Source organism: Rhodnius prolixus, unplaced genomic scaffold (assembly GCF_049639745.1).
Source record: "Rhodnius prolixus isolate KJV_2025 unplaced genomic scaffold, Rpr scaffold_5, whole genome shotgun sequence".
NCBI classification, from domain to species: Eukaryota; Metazoa; Arthropoda; class Insecta; order Hemiptera; family Reduviidae; genus Rhodnius; species Rhodnius prolixus.
Genome location: NW_027411624.1, coordinates 43,275,726 through 43,298,280, shown reverse-complemented (window position 1 = coordinate 43,298,280; position 22,555 = coordinate 43,275,726). Strand labels below are relative to the sequence as shown.

At 37.3% G+C, this 22,555-nt stretch overlaps 1 protein-coding gene across 1 annotated transcript; it reads left to right on the top strand.

The window, feature by feature from the left end:
* The first annotated feature begins 20,207 nt into the window (after positions 1-20,207).
* LOC141458574 (uncharacterized) lies at positions 20,208-21,939 on the top strand. The gene is made up of 2 exons (XM_074136763.1): positions 20,208-20,240; positions 21,419-21,939. Exons 1-2 carry the CDS (start codon positions 20,223-20,225, stop codon positions 21,836-21,838), a joined length of 438 nt encoding a protein of 145 aa, XP_073992864.1. The 5' UTR covers positions 20,208-20,222; the 3' UTR covers positions 21,839-21,939.
* The last annotated feature ends 616 nt before the right edge of the window (positions 21,940-22,555 follow it).

Here is a 22,555-nt window from a genome sequence, read left to right as displayed (position 1 = left end):
AAATTGCTGAATTTTGATAAAAAAAAACCGTCGCATGAGCATCACTCAGGAATTGTTGAATGACATTATCATGCCTCAGCCACCGTATTCACCAGATTTGGCGCCCTGTGACTTTTTCCTGTTCCCAAAATTGAAGAGACCCATGAAAGGACGGCGTTTTGCGACGATTGAGGAGATAAAAACCGAATCGCTGAGAGAGCTCAAGGACATACCAAAAAGTGCATATCAGAACTGTTTCGAGGATTGGAAAAAACGCTGGCACAAATCTATTATATCTGAGGGGGACTACTTTGAAGGAGACCAAATAAAAATCTATGAATAAATAAATATTTTTTGAGAAAAATGAAAATTCACCTTATTTTTTGAACACACCTCGTATATATAAAATAGATATTATAGTCAATCTACAGTGCTACTTGAACAAATATTTTGTAGACGAAAATGGCCAGCATAAGGGTATGTGACATATAATAAATTCTCAAAAATATTAATGAAAATTAATGCAGTAAAATTACTTAAATAATATCAATGAAGTATAAATGAAATTTTGGGTACTTGCTGATTTGTGTACCTTTTGGCGTTCAATCAACCCTTATACTTAACATTTTAAACTGTAAGTTTTTGTTAAGGAGATTAATTAATAGGTTTGATTCGCTATCTAGGAATAAGATTTTATTCAATTTAAAACATAGTGTGAAATTAACTAAAATATGTTGGGCATTCGCTACCAACCAGGGCACCTGATCGATTGATTTATTTGAACCGAGACGATTGAACCTCCATAATGGGCAGTAAGAACGAGACTAGTTGTAAATAAGGAAGTGAGAAGGTTATCCAAGAAATGCTCAGTGCCTTTACCATCACCACGAAATAAAGATTTCCCACTTCGATGCTTACCTTGAACCAATAAGAGCTTAAAATTAACCGAGAAATGAAACAGTTTGAAGCTACAAATGAGGCTATCCCAGGTCGAAACTAAGAAAGATATAAGACAAACAAACAAAAAGTGGAAAACGCTACAAGGGTTTACTCAGGACATGTTATATTCTAAATGAAATAGACCACCTAGAGGATCCTAGGAAATGATCCAACATCCTGGTAACCAGTAGACCATCATCCCCTAATAAGACTAAAAAGCGTATAAATGTCCCAACCACGTGAATTGATTTCCATATTATGTGAAACATTACTTGAATCTGACAAAGCTCGATTGGTAACAATGTAACAACCAGTACTGAGGCCGTCTACTTGTCTGAAACATACCGGAACATCCACGTAGCTAGGGATGAGAGAATAATTTACTAGAAGAATGGAATTAGAAACCAAGGCCTCAGGAATATAGGCACTTTTTGGAGTAACATTGAAGGTACTGTTTGAATTTATAAAAAATGTAAAAAGTAGAACTATTTTACAATAATAAATTGGCGTCCCTATAGCCGAGCGGTTATAGGCAAGGCCAGTAAAGATAAGATGTGTTGCGGTACCAGCCTAGGCATTAAATATTATTTAATGTTTAATATGAGGAATTTATAATAAAGTATGTTTGCCTTCGTCTAGTAGCCTTCAACTACGACACCTAATTTGGCAGACAAAATAGTTAGCATTACTTTACTCTCCTTACAATAATGAATCGCTGAACAAATCAGCAGCGAAGATCCAAGGTTACCGATTCAAAATACCACCGTTTCTACGATGATTGGGTGCTTTTATAAAACCAACGCGTACTCCATCCCTTGTACGATTTCCCATCTTGAAATAGCATCAATTTTTGGTATATCTCCCTAATTCCCAAAGACAAAACCTGCTAATCTCATGGACTCCATGAACAGACAAGACAAAAGACAGACCCACCCTAAAATGATGGTAAAATAGTAGTTTGTCAATTAGCCCTTAAGATGACCTAGTCCCTCGGTCTTAAGCTCGGTACAATAAGAATATATCACGACTTTAACTGGCAGTTATTTTTTCATCCTAGTGATTATTTTTATTTTTTGCAATTTCTCATCTCTCACTTCGAAGTCTCCATATTTTGAGTAATCTCTGCTGACATTATACAAGTAATATGTATTTTATATACCGTAATGCAATAAAAATAATTATCGCAAATTTTAAACTACGTATATTAAATTTAGGTATTACTTAAATTTTTTCCTTATGATAAATTGTAGAGTTTTTTACTAAAAGTGAATTTATCACTAGTCGGACCATAATTATAATATCTAATTAACGATGCAAAAAGTTTTTTTATGTCTGCAAAGTAGTTTATAAACCCTGCGGGGCGAGTCCTCCAGTTACCATTCATTCGCATCGTTTAGCTTCAGTAGTAACCAGACATTTCCAACAATGGTTTCCAGAGTTAACGTAAGTACTGTAACATTAACTGTTAACTACTTTATTTTTTATTGCTTTAAAAAGTTGTAAATTTGCTGCAGCTGTTGCAACATGTTTCTAGTTCCTCTTCAAGAGAAGTTGCATCTCATTTTCTATTTTAGGTATCACTGGACATATATAGGTTCCAGTAGGATAAATTGTACTTTCTTAGCTTTGTGTAGTGGGCTCAGCCTTTTTAATGTCGAGCGGAAGTTCTCTTCAAGTTCCGATTCTACAGAAAAGTTGTACGAAGAGAGAGTAGTCACCATGTAAAGGTACAATAATCTCTCGATATCCTGTGCCGACCTCCACACTAAGCTATCCCATAGATATTCCCGAAGATGGCTCTCTAATTGTGAATGTCAGGCAGGCATGTTAGGGTTCCCACCGGATTGTATCAAATTCCTATTTACAATCGCTGAAAGTACTCATCGATATTGTCTTTGTTCGCAGAAGGTTATCATCTTGCTGGCAGCATTAGCTGTTACCATGACTATCGCCAGAGGACAGACTACGCAGACTTCCTTTGACGATAATTTTAACAGCGCCTTTGCTTCTGGCAATGCGAATCTGGAACAAGGAAACTTGGATGGCCAAATCGGAGGTAATAACAACGGACCTTTAACAGTAAATGACGACAGTGGATTTCAAGGCATCGCCGGCCCATCAGCTTCTGCCGGTGGCCAAGGTGGCCAGAATGGCGGCAAATAATCAGCGAGACATCTGACGAATTGGTGACCACTATCTGTCAATGATATGAGAAGCCAGTTGTAACTAGAGCAAATGTATAACTTATAATTATTCCATTTTATTTTATTTTCGCTTTATCCAAATGAAAATGTTAAATATAGTTTTGCAATTCATTTCCCAGTGGATATCATTTCACTCCATAATTTCCTTTTCTAAGGTGAAAAACATTCGACCAGGTATCTCTATGGAACTGAGACATACAACATCAGGGTCAAACACTCATACCACGATCTGTGTCTAGAACCCAGTGTGATATGATGAGTCCATAAATTTCTTCCAGATATTGGATAGATACACAGAACTACGTTACAGAACTAAAGGACCACTTCCGGCTAGTGAGAGAGTGAATAAACTTTATTTAACAATTAGGTATATACATATGTACATAAGGAGTTCCAGTATAAATTAGTATTTCAGCAAATTACAATTGTTACAAAATAAAATAAAAAATAAAACTAAAAGTAAATAATGAGGGGAAAAACGATGAAGAACCCTCAGCCTCCAACTTCCGGCTATCTCTTCAAACTCTGATTGAGAATTAGGAAGATATAGGAAAAAAAGTGAAAGCCCCGACACGGGTTTACTCAGGACATGTAATATTCTAAATGAAATACACCACCTAGAGGATCCTAGGAAATGTTCCTACATCCTGGTAACCGGAAGACCATCTTCCTCTCTCAAGACTAAAAAGCGTATAAATATTCCAACAACGTGAATTGATTTCCATACTATGTGAAAAATTACTTGAATCTAACAAAGCTTGCCAACTCGATTGATAATATCAGTTCGATTGAACGATGTAACACGCAGTACTGAGGCCGTCTACTTGTCAGAAGCATACCGGAACATCCACGTAGCTGGGGATGAGAGAATAATTTACTAGAAGAATAGAATTATAAACTAAGGCCACAGGAATATAGGCACTTTAGGCACTTATTGAAGTAACATTGAAGGAACCCTTTGAAGTTTATTACAAATGAAAATGTAGAACTAAATTACAATAATAAATAGGCGCCACGATTGCCGTGCGGTTATAGGCAAGGCATGTAAACCTAAGATGTATTGTGGTACCAGGTTCGATTCCCGGTCTTTAGGCCTTAAATTTTATTTAATGCTTAATAAAAGAAATTTACCGTAAAGTATGTTTGCTAGTCGCCTCCGTTCTCCACACCTAATTGGTAGCTGGACGTTTAGCCCCGCCTGAAAAAATAGGCGATTACTTTACTTTACTTTATAAGTCAGCTGGGTGCCTTTGAAACATATCCAACTCTTAATTGCAACATAGAAAAGCTTAGAGCTATAGCTCAAATTCGTTTGTCAGGTACTAAATTTTGCCGAATTCATTTTAGGCGCTAAAAATCTTTTTTTTTTAAACCCTCTAAATTTTGTTCACATTGCCGCGAAAATCATTTAGATGACTTTCCTCATTTTTTGTTTAAATGTCTTGTATTTTCATCACATAGAAATAAAGATTCAGTTAATTTTTTAAAACATGGCGTGTCACCTGAAGATAAATTTTTTTCAAAGTATAGTTTTAAATAAAATTAATGTATTATATAAACTTCTTATTAATTCATTAAAAACCAAGAAATGCTACAAACCATGATTAGATTCATCTAAGATAATTAAATACAAAGATGTATAATAAATAAGTAATTTCAGTTTGTCTGTTTAATTAAGTCACTACGTCAGACGGTTTACTGTTAGTCAATATTTTGCACTCTAGGTATTACTACGTTTCTCCTTTTATTGTTTACTATATCTTTTATGTTATTTCAAGTGAAGTAAAAGTAAAGTAATCGGCTATTTTTTCAGGCGGGGCTTAACGTCCAACTACCAATTAGGTGTCGTGCACGGAGGCGACTAGGAAACGTACTTTACTATAAATTTCTAATAATTAACCATTGAATAAAATCCAAGGCCTAAGACCGGGAATCGAACCCAGTACCACAATACATATTAGCTTCGCAGGCGCCTTCTTATAAAGTGTAATGTCTATGTCTGAATTATATTAATTTCTTTGAGTTCTGTAGCAGTGGTTTTTTTTCATTCTTGTACTTTTCTTATAAATTTGTACTGCCTCCCACTCCTTTGTCATAGAATTGTATTTTCTAGTGCAATAAAAAAAAAGTAAATAAGTTTTTCCTTACATTTTTTCCTTATTATAAATTATTGAGTTTTATATTTAAAAGTAAATTTATCTCTAGTCTGACCATAATTATAATATCTAATTAACGTTGCAAAAAGTATTTTTTATGTCCTAGAAAAAAGTTTATAAACCCTGCGGGGAGAGTCCTCCAGTTACCATTCATTCACATCGTTTAGCTTCAGTAGTAACCAGACATTTCAAACAATGGTTTCCAGAGTTAACGTAAGTAACTGTATATGTACATTAACTGTTAACTACTTTATTTTATATTGCTTTAAAAAGAGGTAAATTTGCTGCATCTAGTTGCTGCAGCATGTTTTTAGTTCCTCCTCAAGAGAAGCTGCATCTGGTTTTTATTTTAGGTGTCACTGGACATATATAGCATCGTTCAAGCTAAATTGTATTTTCTTAGTTTTACCTAGAAGGCGGAGCATCTGTAACGTCGTGCGGAAGTCATAGAGCAATCTCTTCAAGTTCGGACTCTCCAAAAAAAGTTACAGGAAGGAAGAAAAGTCATCATTTAAGGGATAACTAGCCTCTCATGTCCTGTGCCCACCTTCCCGCAAAACCGTTACCCTGATATTCCCGAAGATGGCTCCCTAATTGAGAATGTTAGGAAGGAGTGTTAGGGTCCACACCGGATTTTATCTACTTCCTATTTACCATCGCTGAAAGTACTCATCGATATTGTCTTTTTTCGCAGAAGGTTATCGTCTTGCTGGCTGCATTAGCTGTTACCATGACTATCGCCAGTGGACAGACCACACAGAGTTCCTTTGACTATAACTCCAACAGCGCCTTTGCTTCTGGCAATGCGAATCTGCAACAAGGAAACTTGGATGGCCAAATCGGAGGTAATAACAACGCACCTTTAACAGTAAATGACGACAGTGGCTTTCAAGGCTCGGCCGGCCCATCAGCTTCTGCCGGTGGCCAAGGAGGCCAGAATGGCGGCAAATAATCAGCGAGACATCTGACGAATTGGAGACCACTATCTGTCAATTAAATGAAAAGCCAGTTGTAACTAGAGCAAATGTATAACTTATAATTATTCCATTTTATTTTATTTTCGCTTTATCCAAATGAAAATGTTAAATATAGTTTTGCGATTCATTTCCCAGTGGATATCATTTCACTCCATAAATTTCTTTAATTTATTTCCTGGAGGAAAACACTCGACATGGTATTTCTGCGGAATCGAGACACACAACATCTGCGTCGAACTCTCATACCACGTTCTGTGTCTAAAATCCTGTGGGATAATATGAGTCCATAAATTTCTTTCAGATATTGGATAGATACACAGAACTACGTTACCAAACTAAAGGACCACTTCCGGCTATCCCATCAAACTCTGCCATCCACATCTCACTACTGCCTTCATGAACTCAACGCCACCGAAGGGCTGAAATCGAGACCATTTAAGAAATGTTAGATGAGTAATGTAAGAAGCTGCTTCATGTTTAATACGTGAAAAAGAGAAAGATAACAATAAATCTTTCAAAAAATTTCGAGCTGAATTACTCAGGTTACTAGGGCGGTTAAAAAGGTTCGATTTTAAACTGATAGAGTGTAAATTTACGTAAAATATGATGGCCATTCGCCATTATACCGATTCTAAATACTACCTTATCTATGATGATTGGGTGCTTTTATAAAACCAACGCGTACTCCATCCCTTGTACGATTTCCCATCTTCAAATAGCATCAATTTTTGGTATATCTCCCTGATTCCCAAAGACAAAACCTGCTAAGCTCATGGACTCCATGAACAGACAAGACAGAAGACAGACAAACCCTAAAATGATGGTAAAATATTGCTTTCTCAATTAGCTCTGAAGATGATGACCTAGTCCCCTAGGTAGAAAGTTAAAAGCCTAATAAGAATATATCACGACTTTAACTGGCAGTTATTTTTCCATCCTAGTGATTATTTTTATTTTTTGCAATTTCTCATTTCTCACTTCGAAGTCTCCATATTTTGGGCAATTTCTCCTGTCATTATACAAGTAATATGTATTTTATATACCGTAATTGCTACAAAAATAATTATCGCTCATTTTAGTTTTTTAACAGATATTAAATTTAGTTTTTACTTAAAATGGTTACCTTATTATAAACTGTAGAGTTTTATATTTAAAAGTAAATTTATCTCTAGTCTGACAATAATTATAATATCTAATTAACGTTCTAAAAGGTTTTTTATGTCCTAGAAAAAAGTTTATAAACCCTGCGGGACGAGTCCTCCAGTTACCATTCATTCATATCGTTTAGCTTCAGTAGTAACCAGACATTTCCAACAATGGTTTCCAGAGTTAACGTAAGTAACTGTATCTGTACATTAACTGTTAACTACTTTATTTTATGTTGCTTTAAAAAAGAGGTAAATTTGCTGCAGCTATTCTCTCTTCTAGAGAACCTGCGTCTCATTTTCTATTTTAGGTATCACTGGTTCATAGGTTCCAGTAGGCTAAATTGTACTTTCCTAGTTTTACGCAGGGGACTGAGCCTTTTTTATTGTCGAGCGGAAGTCATAGAGCATTCTCTACAAGTTTGGACTCTACAAAAAAAAGTTACAGAAAGAAAGCAAAGCCATCATTTAAGGGATAACTAGTCTCTCATGTCCTGTGCCGACCTTCTCGCAAAACCATTCCCCTGATATTCCCGAAGATGGCTCCCTAATTGAGAATGTTAGGAAGACGTGTTAGGGTTCAAACCGGATTGTATCAACTTCCTATTTAAATTACTCATCGATATTGTCTTTGTTCGCAGAAGGTAATCATCTTGCTGGCTGTAGTAGCTGTAACCATGACTATCGCCAGTGGACAGACCACACAGAGTTCCTCTGACTATAACTCCAACTTCGCTTCTGCTACTGACAATGCGAATGTACAACAAGGAAACCTGGATACCCAGATCGGAGGTAATAACAATGCAGGTTTAACAGTAAATGACGACAGTGGAGTTCAAGGCTCGGCCGGCCCATCAGCTTCTGCCGGTGGCCAAGGAGGCCAGAATGGCGGCAAATAATCAGCGAGACATCTGACAAATTGGAGACCACTATCTGTCAATTAAATGAAAAGCCAGTTGTAACTAGAGCAAATGTATAACTTATAATTATTCCATTTTATTTTATTTTCGCTTTATCCAAATGAAAATGTTAAATATAGTTTTGCAATTCATTTCCCAGTGGATATCATTTCACTCCATAAATTCCTTTAATTTATTTCCTGGAGGAAAACACTCGACCTGGTATTTCTGCGGAATCGAGACACACAACATCTGGGTCGAACTCTCATACCACGTTCTGTGTCTAGAATTCTCAAGTATCTGATGAATATAAACTATTAATTTCTTCCAGGTATTTCGGTATTAACAAATATAAGGCAGGAAAGAGGATAGCGAGAAAATAAAAATAATAGCTGAAGGAATAGAAAATTGAAAATCTAAAAAATGTTTAAGCAATGCTAAGATTGTGCTGCTAGCCGGGTAATGGGAGAATAAATGCAAACAGGGTTAGGACAAAGGATATCGCTAAAAGGCGATAGGTAAGGCTGTTTACTATAACTTTTCGATGTTAGACTCCGACGTATGGGCGAGACTTCCTGAACAGTACGAGCAGTACTAGGCTGTAGGCGCTGAGACACGACAAGAGTTGGTGAGATAGCGGACAGCCTGAATAAATCTCGAATGGCTCGTCGGATGGACTTGGGTCGTCAAACTTCACCTCTGTTTCTCCGTCAGTGAGGAGGGTATCCAACGGAATTCCTGAGTACAGATCTGCAGGAGGGGAAGAGAATTATTGGGAGAAAAGTCTTAAAGTAAGTCTCAACGAAGTGCCACAAAGCTAAGATGTATCATTAATAGGTTTGCTTCGCTATTCAGGACTAAGATTTTATTCAATTTAAAACATAATGTGAAGTTAAGTAAAATATGTTGGGCATTCGCTACCAACCAGGGTACCTGATCGATTGATTTAATTGACCAGCGACGATTGAACCTCCATAATGGGCAGTATGAACGAGACTAGATGTTAAGAAGGATGTGAGAAGGTTATCCAAGAAATGCTCAGTGTCTTTACCATCAGCACGAAATAAAGGTTTCTCACCTGAATGCTTACTTTGAACTAATAAGAGCTCGAAAATTACCGAGAAATCAAAGAGTTTGAAGCTACAACTGAGGCTATCCCAGATCGAGCCTTAGGAAGGAAAAAAAATGGATTACGCTCCTCTAGGATATACGTAGGACATGTAATTTGCTAAATGAAATACACCAGTTAGAGGATCCTAGGAAATGATCCAGCATCCTGGTAACCGGACCATCTTCCTCTCTTAAGCCTAAAAAGCGTATAAATATCCCAACAACGTTAATTGATTTCCCTATTATGTGAAAAATTTCTTGAAACTAATCAAGCTTATTGCTGGACCAAGCTTGGCAACTCGATTGGTAATATCAGTTCGATTGAACGATGTAATACTCAGTACTGAGGCCGTCTACTTGTCAGAAGTATATTGGAACATCCAATTACCTTGGGATGAGCGAATAATTTACTAGAAGAATAGAATTATAAACTAAGGCCACAGGAATATAGGCACTTTAGGCACTTTTTGTGGTAACTTTGAAGGTACTCTTTGAGGTTATTTACTAATGAAAAAAGTAGAACTAAATTACAATAATAAATAGGCGCCACGGTAGCCGAGCGATTATAGGCAAGGCCTGTAAAGCTGAGGTTATAGGCAAAGCCTGTAAAGCTAAGATGTATTGCGGTACTAGTCAAGGCCTTAGTTATTATTTATTGTTTAATATGAGGAATTTTTAGTAAAGTATGCTAGGCAGTTAGGGGCTAGACCCGCAAAGCTAAGATGTATTGCGGTACTAGTCAAGGCCTTAGTTATTATTTATTGTTTAATATGAGGAATTCATGGTAAAGTATGCTAGGCAGTTAGGGGCTAGACCCGCAAAGCTAAGATGTATTGCGGTACTAGACAAGGCCTTAGTTATTATTTATTGTTTAATATGAGGAATTTACAGTTAAGTATGCTAGGCAGTTAGGGGCTAGACCCGCAAAGCTAAGATGTATTGCGGTACTAGTCAAGGCCTTAGTTATTATTTATTGTTTAATATGAGGAATTTATAATAAAGTATGCTAGGCAGTTAGGGGCTAGACCCGCAAAGCTAAGATGTATTGCGGTACTAGACAAGGCCTTAGTTATTATTTATTGTTTAATATGAGGAATTCATGGTAAAGTATGCTAGGCAGTTAGGGGCTAGACCCGCAAAGCTAAGATGTATTGCGGTACTAGACAAGGCCTTAGTTATTATTTATTGTTTAATATGAGGAATTCATGGTAAAGTATGCTAGGCAGTTAGGGGCTAGACCCGCAAAGCTAAGATGTATTGCGGTACTAGACAAGGCCTTAGTTATTATTTATTGTTTAATATGAGGAATTCATGGTAAAGTATGCTAGGCAGTTAGGGGCTAGACCCGCAAAGCTAAGATGTATTGCGGTACTAGACAAGGCCTTAGTTATTATTTATTGTTTAATATGAGGAATTCATGGTAAAGTATGCTAGGCAGTTAGGGGCTAGACCCGCAAAGCTAAGATGTATTGCGGTACTAGACAAGGCCTTAGTTATTATTTATTGTTTAATATGAGGAATTTACAGTTAAGTATGCTAGGCAGTTAGGGGCTAGACCCGCAAAGCTAAGATGTACTGCGGTACTAGACAAGGCCTTAGTTATTATTTATTGTTTAATATGAGGAATTCATGGTAAAGTATGCTAGGCAGTTAGGGGCTAGACCCGCAAAGCTAAGATGTATTGCGGTACTAGTCAAGGCCTTAGTTATTATTTATTGTTTAATATGAGGAATTTATAATAAAGTATGCTAGGCAGTTAGGGGCTAGACCCGCAAAGCTAAGATGTATTGCGGTACTAGACAAGGCCTTAGTTATTATTTATTGTTTAATATGAGGAATTCATGGTAAAGTATGTTTGCCTTCGTCTAGTCGCCTTCGTCCACTATACCTAATTTGGTAGCTGATAAAGTTTGCATTACTTCACTTTCCTTACAATAATGAATCGCTAAACCAAACAGCAGCGAAGATCCAAGGTTACCGATTCAAAATACGACCTTTTCTATGACTGGGTGCTTTTATAAAAACTAACGCGTACTCCATCCCTTGTACGATTTCCCATCTTGAAATAATTTTCGGTATATCTTTCTGGTTACCAAAGAAAAACCTGCTAAGCTCGCTAAAACATTGTCCATCATCTGTCACCATTATTTTTATTAATTGCAATTTCTCATTTCTTACTTCGTACCCTCCACTTTTCGAGTAACTTCTGCTGTCATTATGCTAGTAAAATATTACTCCAAACCACATAGAGTAATTTCTAGCAAAATAACTATCACTAATTATAGTTTTTACTTAAAATTTTTATCTTATAATAAACGGTAGAGTTTTTTATTTAAAAGTAAATTTATCTTTAGTCTGACAATAATTATAATATCTAATTAACGTTACAAAAAGTATTTTTTATGTCCTAGAAGGAAGTTTATAAATCCAGCGGGACGAGTCCTCCAGTTACCATTCATTCACATCGTTTAGCTGCAGTAGTAACTAGACATTTCCAACAATGGTTTCCAGAGTTAACGTAAGTAACTGTATATGTACATTAACTGTTAACTACTTTATTTCATATTGCTTTAAAAAGAGGTAAATTTGCTGCATCTAGTTGCTGCAGCATGTTTTTAGTTCCTCCTCAAGAGAAGCTGCTTCTGGTTTCTATTTTAGGCATTACTGGACATATGTAGCTTCCTTAAAGCTAAATTGTATTTTCTTAGTTTTACTTAGAGGGCGGAGCTTCTGTAACGTCGAGCGGAAGTCATAGAGCATTCTCTTCTAGTTCAGACTCGCCAGAAAATTTACAGGAATAGTTGGTAGTCACCATGTAAAGTAACAATAATCTCTCCGATATCCTGTTGCCGACCTGCCCGCAAAACTATTCTTCTGAAATTCCCGAAGATGGCTCCCTAATTGTGATGAATGTTAGGAAGGCGTGTTTAGTGTTCAAAACCGGATTATATCCTGTTTAAAGTACTCATCGACATTTTCTTTGTTCGCAGAAGGTTATCATCTTGCTGGCTGTATTAGCTGTAACCATGGCTATCACCAGTGGACAGACTATGCAGACTTCCTTCGACTCGAACTTCAATACCGCCTTTGCTTCTGACAATGCGAATGTAGATCAGGCAAATCTCGATGTCGGAATCGGTGGTGATAATAACGCACCAATAAAGGCTATTGACAACAGTGGCGTACAAGGCTCGGCCGGCCCATCAGCTTCTGCCGGCGGTCAAGGAGGCCAGAATGGCGGCAAATAATCAGCGAGACATCTGACGAATTGGTGACCACTATCTGTCAATGAAATGAAAAGCCAATTGTAACTAGAGCAAATGTATAACTTATAATTATTACATTTTATTTTATTTTCCCTTTATCCAAATGAAAATGTTAAATATAGTTTTGCAATGTATTCATGTATTAATTCTAGAACAACCATTTCCTGCCATAAAATTCTTTACCACCTTTACCTTCTAGCCGTTTTAACTATCGACACCATAGAGGAATTTACTTGGCCCCTAATATTATATAACATAATTTATTTAATACTGGAAATTTATTGGCACATACGTATGACTTTTATTTATTTTTTTAATATAAGGCGGGACCTCCGCGAGGGAATCCAATACGCCAACCGCACAGCTAATCCCTTCCTTTAGTATTATTATTATTGTACAAATGGCAAGAATATGGAACTTTGAAGGAAAGGTTACCTAAGGTAACCACTTCCTGAAGTGACGTCAATAGAATTTCCCTGGAAAAGTTCTTCAATAAATGATATATAACATCCGAACAAAAAAAAAAAGAAAAGTCTATTTCAAAAATTTCGAATAAGTATCGCTTCCGTAGAAATTGATATTTCCGGATGACCTTTTATGGTCCAAACTTAATGTTGCTTCCTGTAGCGGAATATCGAGCTTGTATGTTCTGCTATTTTGTGTGGGGGGCGGGGGGTTGCAGGAGGCTACGATGAATAGTTCCCCTCAAAAACTTTTCCTTTTTTTTTTTTTTGCTGCTATATGGTTGGGGTAACCACAAAATCTAAGACCTGCACGATTACAATAATCATCTTCTCTTACGTAGTACAACAGTAAGAGAAAGGAAAACAAATTTAGTAATGAAGAACTTCCGGTTGATAGAAATGTCTCCCTGGCAAGACCAAATCACTTAGGTTTTTTTGAGAAATATTCACTAAATCGGTTTTGAAAAGCATTAACGAGACTTGAGCAACCGAGACCGAGACCGAGATCGAGACATGATATTTATCTCGTCGAGAAATCTCGGTCTCGTCTCGGTTTTTCAAATATTAGCTACAAAATTATAAAATTGTGTTCTTTATTAATAAATAATCATTACGGGTATTGAATTAATTATTAAAAGATACGACTTTATTATATATGTTCAATATTACTAGATCTATTTGACTTCGAATTACATAAGTAAAGTAAGCAAAGTAAAGTAATCGCCTATTTTTTCAGGCGGGGCTTTAAATTAGGTGTCTTGGACGGAGGCGACTAGCAAACAAACTTTACTGTGAATTTCTTTTATCAACCATTAAATAAAATCCAAGGCCTAAGACCGGGAATCGAATCCAGTACCACAATGCACATTAGCTTCGCAGGTCACGCACCGCTCAGCTACCCTAGCGCCCCCTTCGAATTACCTAATTTTTACATAAATTCCCTAAATTTCACTATTCATATCATTCATTCATTCAATTTCATAAATTTCACTATTAATAATCTAATACTTTGAACTTAGATATTATTTGAATTATATTTTAGAATTTTAGAATTAGTGAATTTGAAAAAAAAGACTATCTATGCATCTAAAAAATATTGCCACAAATTTTCGTTTTTAAGGTACTCTTTGCCCAAGCATTGATACATAAAAGAGCTTTTACTGAGACAGAAGTTAGAGAAGATCTTCTATTGGTCATTATCATCGCAGCTTGCGAAAATAATCTTTCCGATGGCACTGAAGTTGCACAGATACTAAAAATATCTTTCACCATTCTAGAGAAATTTTTGAAGGAATTCTCAAGTGTTTTCCACCATTCTAAAATGTCAACATCTACTGGTGCTTGGTCTAATTTGGTATAATTAATTATTTCTGTCTTCCATGCTTCGGTGATATTTGCCGATTTTTGAGCAAATGGTGCAAAAATATTGATGCAGTCGTCGTCGTCGTCAAAAGGTGAATCATCAGATTCTTTATCTTCACCAACAGCCATAACTAATAGAGCGGGAAGTTTGTTGGGAGGTGTATTTTTTATTTCACGAATCGACCTGTCATAACAGGCAGATATGTTATTTGGGTCTTTCATTTGGCGCGTTTTCAACATCTTTTTGAAATTATATAAAGATATATAACGGTAATAGTAATATATGATGAATTGAAGTGTAAGTAGTTGTCTTCTTTTACACACATTTTCATTACCAATATATAAATTAAAATAATTATTAGAAAATAATAACATTTTTTGAAAAGATTATTAATAGCAAACCATTTTTAATACTTAAACAAAAATTAAAAAAACCGTGATATCTCGACTAGTCCGAGACCGAGACCGAGATATCTCGACGAGACCGAGATTTAAGCGACCCAGACCGAGACCGAGATCGAGACTGCATAAAGTCTCGCCTCATCTCGGTCTCGTGCAGCACTAAAATTGGTAGTAAAATATGTGAAAGTTTACCATGATCGCACAGTTTACTTCCTGTAATAAGTGAAAATGAAAAATTGGTTTTGAAAAAAAAAAAGGTTTCGAACTGTGACCTTTCAAGAATATCTTCCAGGTTGGCAATTTTAAACCAATAGATACAAAAAAAATTCAAATTGGTATAGTATGACCGTTTATTACATAGAAATAGAGAGACAGGCGAAGTTGTTCATTAGAGGCTATTCGCCAAGGCTGACCTGGAGAATTAATCCGTAAAAAGGTCGTGGGGTTATATAAGGATAATTGTAGGCCCACTATTAAACTGGCCCACTGCAGGCTCAGAAAACACATGCCTGTGCATGGGCCTGGCAGATGGCTAGCCTTTTGTAGGTTCTGTCAGGAAGAGGAGGAGGAGGAGGAGAAAACGGGCACTGCACGTGTTGTGTCAGTGTGAGGGGCTGGTCTGGCTAAGGATGTTACTCCTTGGGGGAGGAAAAACCAAGGACTGTGAGAGCTTTACCCAAGAGTCGCTCTCCAAAATTAAGAGACTGATTAAACGGACAGGTCAAGCGATGCTAGGTTTGGGCAGAAATCAGATCACTCTGATTACAGGCCTATTCACAAGTTACGGAAGGTTCAGGAAGCACCAGCACAAAATAGTAGGACTTATTAGCTGGGGAACCGTTTTGCAGAATGTGCCGGGAAGAGGAGGAAACGGCCTCTCCACCTGCTATTCGATTGCGTTACAATCGAGCTGCTGCGCTACCGATATCTTTGGTACTTTGAGACCAAAGGAGATTATAGCGCAGAAGGAACTGGTAGGGAAAGTCCTCAACCCTTTTTAGTAGGGGAGGTTTCATATACGTACTAGACTTATAGGGGAAGGCACAATAAGCCTCTTGGTGGCTGCGGTGCCGTGGGGCATGGGTCCCGTCCCGCCGTGTAAATCTAATCTAAAAACGGACAGGTCTGGAGGGTGAGCTTTAGAGTGAGGGGAAGCCACAATAGATCCAAAGAGATCGCAGTGGTGTTGGCCTTAAGGGCCGCCCTAGCTAAATCTAATCTAATCTATACAGAAAAAAGCACGATTGAGGCATGTTCTTTACCCTACCACCACTTACTCACGAAGAGTTTTCTTCAAAATAGAAGATCTACAAAGTAAATCAGAGAAAATTTGACGTTAGAGAAAATTTTTGTGAGAAAAAATGAAATATCGATCTAGAGGATACTCAAACCGGATATGCCACTTTTCTAAAAGAAATTTTTTTTCTCGAAAAATGCAACACTTAATCTTCACCAAACTACGTAAATACATTACAAACATACAAGCGCAATTCTTTATAGAAGATCCTTCCAGTAAGGATCTAGGTACGAACGCACACCGCTAAACTGTTTTAAACAATTTGGATAATGTTAATAACAAAAAAATTCATTTTCAGAATTTCCTTTTCAAATTCAGAATTATAAAAACTTTGAAACTACCAAAAGAAAGAAAAAAAAAAAAAAAAAAAAAAGAATGTTACGACAATAAGCAGGCTGAGAGGAGCGAACCAAGCGGTATCTGTGGATCTGTATCTTCACAGGATCAACAAAAAGGTCCTCTCCTTCTCTTTGCGTAGATTGCTGATGAGGAGGAGGAGGATTTCAAGACAATATAATAATGGATATGTCCACGTTATGTGAGTAGAAAGGAAACGAATGTTTGACGACATACGAGGGTCGTTTGAAAAGTCCGTGCAAAGTCAGAGAGATAGCACCACTGGCGCGTATCGAGGTTATGTTTAGTTAGTAGCATCTCTTGGAAGAACACTCACCAAGTTTCAGCCAGATCGGTCTATTTCTTTGTGTTTGCCATTCGTTTGAATCGAGGAAGTCGAGTGATTTTCAAAAAAATGGACGAAAAAGAATTTCGTGTGTTGATTAAACACTACTTTATGAAAGGCAAAACGCCTCAGGAGACTAAAGAGAAGCTTGATAAACATTATGGTGACTCTGCACCTTCGATTAGAACAGTTTATAAGTGGTTTCCAAAATTTTCGGAGTGGCCATATGGGCACAAGGTGACGCTGAACGTTCTGGACGCCCTGTTGAGGTTACTACTCCAGAAATCATTGATAAAATCCATGATATGGTGATGGATGACAGAAGAGTGAAGGTGCGTGAGATTGCTAGTGCTGTGGGCATCTCAAATGAACGGGTACATAATATTTTGCATCAATATTTGGACATGACAAAGCTATCCGCAAGATGGGTGCCGCGATTGCTCACGCTTGACCAAAAACGAAATCGTGTGAAGTGTTGCAAGGACGGTTTGCAGCTGTTCCAGAAGAATCCGCAGGACTTTAAGCGTCGTTTCGTCACTGTGGATGAAACATGGATACATCACTACACTCCTGAGACCAAAGAACAATCTAAACAATGGGTTACCAAGGGGGGAATCTGCGCCAAAAAAGGCGAAGACCGTTCCTTCGGCCGGAAAGATTATGGCGACTGTCTTTTGGGATTCGCAAGGAATAATCCTCATCGATTATCTGGAAAAGGGTAAAACTATTACAGGTGCATATTATTCATCGTTATTGGACCGTTTGAAAACCGAGATGCAAGAAAAACGCTCACGATTGGCCCACAAAAAAGTCCTTTTCCATCACGACAACGCACCAGCTCACACTCAACAGTTGTGGTTGCAAAATTAATGGAAATAGGGTTCCAACTCGTTTCACATCCCCCCTATTCTCCCGACTTGGCTCCCTCGGACTACTATTTGTTCTCCAATATGAAGAAATGGCTGGCGGGAAAAAGATTTTATTCAAACGAGGAGGTGATTGCAGAAACGAATGGCTATTTTTCAGACTTGGATAAATCCTATTATTCGGAAGGGATCAACAAACTAGAGCAGCGTTGGACGAAGTGTATGAGCCTAAAAGGAGACTATGTTGAAAAATAAAAAAGGTTTACCCCAAAAAATTAAGTAGTTTTTATTTTTGCACGGACTTTTCAAACGACCCTCGTATGTACAGGGTATTTAGATGCACCATTTCGCTACGAAGACATAATATTCTCCAGCAACATCTGTGTGCTTAAATCCTGTAGCAGAGCTACCAATGAAATATGAATGTACTTAAAAGTTATAGCCGAATTAGAACGAATGGAAGAAAATGATTAGAGAAGGATTACGGTGATTTTAATTTCGGTTAAGCTATAAGGATGGCAGGAATATAGAGTACTGATCCATCCATTAGTTTGTAAGTTTGTAAGTAAATAGTTGTATATAGTAGAATGATGAATGTGTGAAGCGAATGTATTTGTAGGTAAGAATGGAGAGTGAGTGATATTCTAGTGATAAGCACCTAGACGATGCTGGCTGTATGGCGGAAGCCAATGCCAATAAAAAAAGTCCGTCAGGTTGTTGACACCATTTTTCTTTCTTATTCCAATTTTAATAAAATTTAGAAAACTACTTTTCCTAGATGATAATTAATAATTGCTCACCCCCCCACCCAAAAATAATTATAATAATATATAATTAGAAAAATAGAAGTTAATTGATTATTTGACGACTACATCCGGTCATATTTTTAGTGCACTTTCTCTAAAATTTATTCAATTAAAATTTTCTTATCACAACCATTATCTCTTTTTTCTTAATTTTTCACAAAGAAAATGGGAAACTGTTTGGTATTTCCTGGTGATTAATTAATAATTGCCAAAAAAAAAAGAAAAAAAACTTGTGGTATACGAGCCGAATTTGCGGTCTCACGTTCAAAATCTTAATTATAAAGGTTTCGAATCTCTATGAGTTTAATCTCAAGTTTTAATTCTGGTTAAGAGTGAACCAAGACAACTATATCTATTTAAAAATAGTTAAATTTTTTTCTTTATGGAGAGGGAAAAATGCATTATGGTATAATCACGGTATATGGGACCCTCACCCACTAAAAAACCCACCACCCCTAGAGGCACAGAAACCCACCTTGGAACCACTTACGCATTACTTCAAGGAGCTCCCACCGGTCTTCATACACCTTTCTAGAACGACCGGAGCGGACGGAAGTCCAGCTCCTGTTTCTTTCTTTTTAATATCAACCTTGACAAAGGTAACCACCCGGTCCCAGCAATCTCTATGGGAGAGCATAATCCCTACTAAGTACTCGGGCATAATTCTTCCGATCTCTTGCACCAATCTCTCCCTCTCCGGCACCAATCTATCCTACAGAAAGAATGTGTGATGGGCGTCATCGAGGTCAGAGTCTCTTGAAGATACATGACGGATCTCCAACTTTCCCCACCCTACACAGGTACGAGGTGAAACACCCGTGCCCTGTAAGAAACTGGATAAGGTAGTAGTCGACCTCGCCATGCTTTCTTCCGGGCCACTCAGAAGGGTTGCCAATGAGCCGTCAAGTCCATCTGCCTCGGGTGACCATTCGCCATCAATCATGCCAGGAACGAATTGAGTGATCCCTGGCCTGATCTTCCGAGGACTTCCCTTAGATCGTAAGCCATCTTTCGTTCTTGGGCCAACAAATCGATGGGGATCACTCCAGCCACCAGCAGGGCCGCAGGCTCCGAGACCGCTCGATAGGAAGAGGCAATCCTGAACCCCTTCACCCCTTATCTAATTCCTCTTAACGAATGAAACCAAAATCTGGATCCTAAAACAGCTCTCGGAGTTCTTCGTTTCTTCCTTAATTCTCCAAAACGCCTTCTTCATAATCACGTACCAAATAAATTCTCCTGAGTGCCTTTCTATCCCAAACATTGACCAATTGAAACACAGGTTCCAAGAACATCCTAAATACTACTATTTCTTATATATTCCGGAAGTGTTCACCTAAAATTTAGCTTTTATGAAATAAATAACAGTCAACTATAATTTACTTCACTTTTCCTTATTACAATCGAATGCCAAAAAATAATAATATTAATATTAATTAAAAATAAAATAAAAACTCATCGATTACAATAATTCCGAAGATAAACTTTCACATTCGTAATTCCAAAATTAAGTATTAGCCTAATTAAAGATATCGAAATACTTTTGGAAGAAAAAATGCTTGCAGATAAACATTATACACGATATGAAAGTTTTTTTGGCATTCAAAAACCTTTATTAAGCCATGAGGCTCAGAGGAGAGATCAGTCATAACTTCGCATAACTTCAAGATGGCAGCCAAGTTTGAAGTAAGTACCTTTGTCAGTCTAATTTATAATGGAAATGACTTTTTATTAATTACTATGAAAAATCTAAGCGCCACGGTAGCCGAGCGGTTAAGAAACTAGACCCGCAAAGCTAGGATGTATTGTTGGTTTAGTGGGTTCGATTCCTGGTCTAGAGGCCTTGGATTTTATTTAATGGTTAATATGAAAAATTTATAGTAAAGTATGTTAGGTGGTTATAGGCTAGACCCGCAATGGTAAGATGTATTGTTGGTTTAGAGGGTTCGATTTCCCCGGTGATTAGGCCCTGGATTTTATTTAATAGTTAATAAAAGAAATTTACAGTAAAGTATGTTAGACCCCCTTACAGTGAAGCATATAATGCTGGACTGTCCCGTGTTCAATAGGAGTAGAGTATCTAATCACAAACCAGGGAGAATAGAGGACGCTCTCGGCAATGACCCGTGCACTACTGATAGAGCTATAAGTACCTGCAAGATATTCACAAATATAATAAAATTTAGATGTACCTGAATTGTAAATAATATTAAATAGTTAATATTTTTTTTTTTTTTTTTTGCGCATCAACAGCTGAGGTCATTAGCGCCCGGAGCTTTTTCCAGTGCACTGCCGGCCTCCGGACAGTGTTCTCTCGTTACAGACAACACTGTCCATCACCGGACAGTGAGCTGTAAGAAGCTCCTAGGAAGAGAAAATCTAAGGGTCAGCTGCTGGATTCGAACCCGGGACCTCCGCGTGGGAGTCCAGTATGCTAACCTCATAGCTAATCCCTTCCCTAATATTTTTAATATTTTAAATAATATTTTTAAGGGCATTGTTATGAGTTATTGTTATTTAGTTGTTTAGTAACGTAGTCTAGTTAATAGTAAGATTAATGTTTAGTCAAAGGAACAAGGGCAGAGGGCATAATAACCCGTTGGTTCATTGCCTCCCTTCCCAAAACAAAGTATTCTAGTTTAATAATCAATACCAAAATGAGCGTACTGATATCAAGAAGGGGAAGGAAGTTCAGGACGCAAAGAAGAGTTTGACCAAGAGTGGGGGAAAATTTAGCACGAACGGAAGGAGAAGTTTATTAAGGTCTAGAACTGTAATAATGACGGCAGGATCTTAGAAATTATTTTTGTTTCTCTACATACATAGATTATTTGTTCTAATTTTGTGTTATTATTTGTTAACAGCGTGCAGTTGTTTTAATAGCGATGTTAGCTGTCTGTCTAACATTTATCCATGCCCGACCAAATGTCCCAATCAGTTGCCCCGGCTCAGGTGGATCAACACCTAGTGGATCAGCACCTAGTGGATCAGCACCTAGTGGATCAGCACCTAGTGGATCAGCACCTAGTGGATCAGCACCTAGTGGATCAGCACCAAGTGGATCAGCACCTAGTGGATCAGCACCTAGTGGATCAGCACCTAGTGGATCAGCACCTAGTGGATCAGCACCCAGTGGATCTGCACCCGGTGGAAATACAATTCAAGCAATCGATTATAACTCAAACTTTGCGTCCGCTGGTGATAACGCTAATATTAACGGGTCTAACCAGAATGCCCAAGTCGGCGGTAACAACAGTGGGCCCTTCACAGGCATTAACGGTTAAAATCTTCAACTAACTGGAGAAGACCCACGGTTCTGGAAATCTGAGAACATACACTGGAAAGCGCACTAATTTTATTTCACACAAAATTCGTTAAAAGAGAAAAATACATTAAGAATGTTAACGTAATTAAAACTATAATAAAATATTTGAAAATTATTATTTTTTTATTTTTATTACTATTTCTACATTTGGTTATTAATGAGGAATTATTGATGAGGTACATCAATTTCGATTCTCTCTCACCTTCAAAAATGATCATTGGGATTCTCAAACGTAATAAAATGCATAAGATTTCTTGCTCTATTAAGCATTGGCTCTATGGCTCGCAGATGCTTTCCAAAATTACTCCAATTTTCCTTTACCTGAATCAAGTACAGGGTACTTGATATACAGAAATACAGGGTACAGGTCAAAGTTCATTTCTGATATGTAATCAATCTGGAGTTCAGCTTCAGGAGCCACAGTGAACGGAAGTTTTCTAGCTTTTTCCCCTCTAAGAGGTTAAGTGACCTATTTTAGAAGTAATTAACTATAAGATAAGTGAGTTCTCTTAACTTATTTGGAAGAATGAAGGAAAGTAATGCTGATTTAAAATGAATACAGGGGTCTGTATTTAGTAGCGAACGAGGTAAGACGTGCTGATGTCTCTCTTTTGAGTAAAAGTGCCTTTTTTCTGTGGGTTCTAGTGACTTTTACGGAAAAACTTTTTGAATTGTG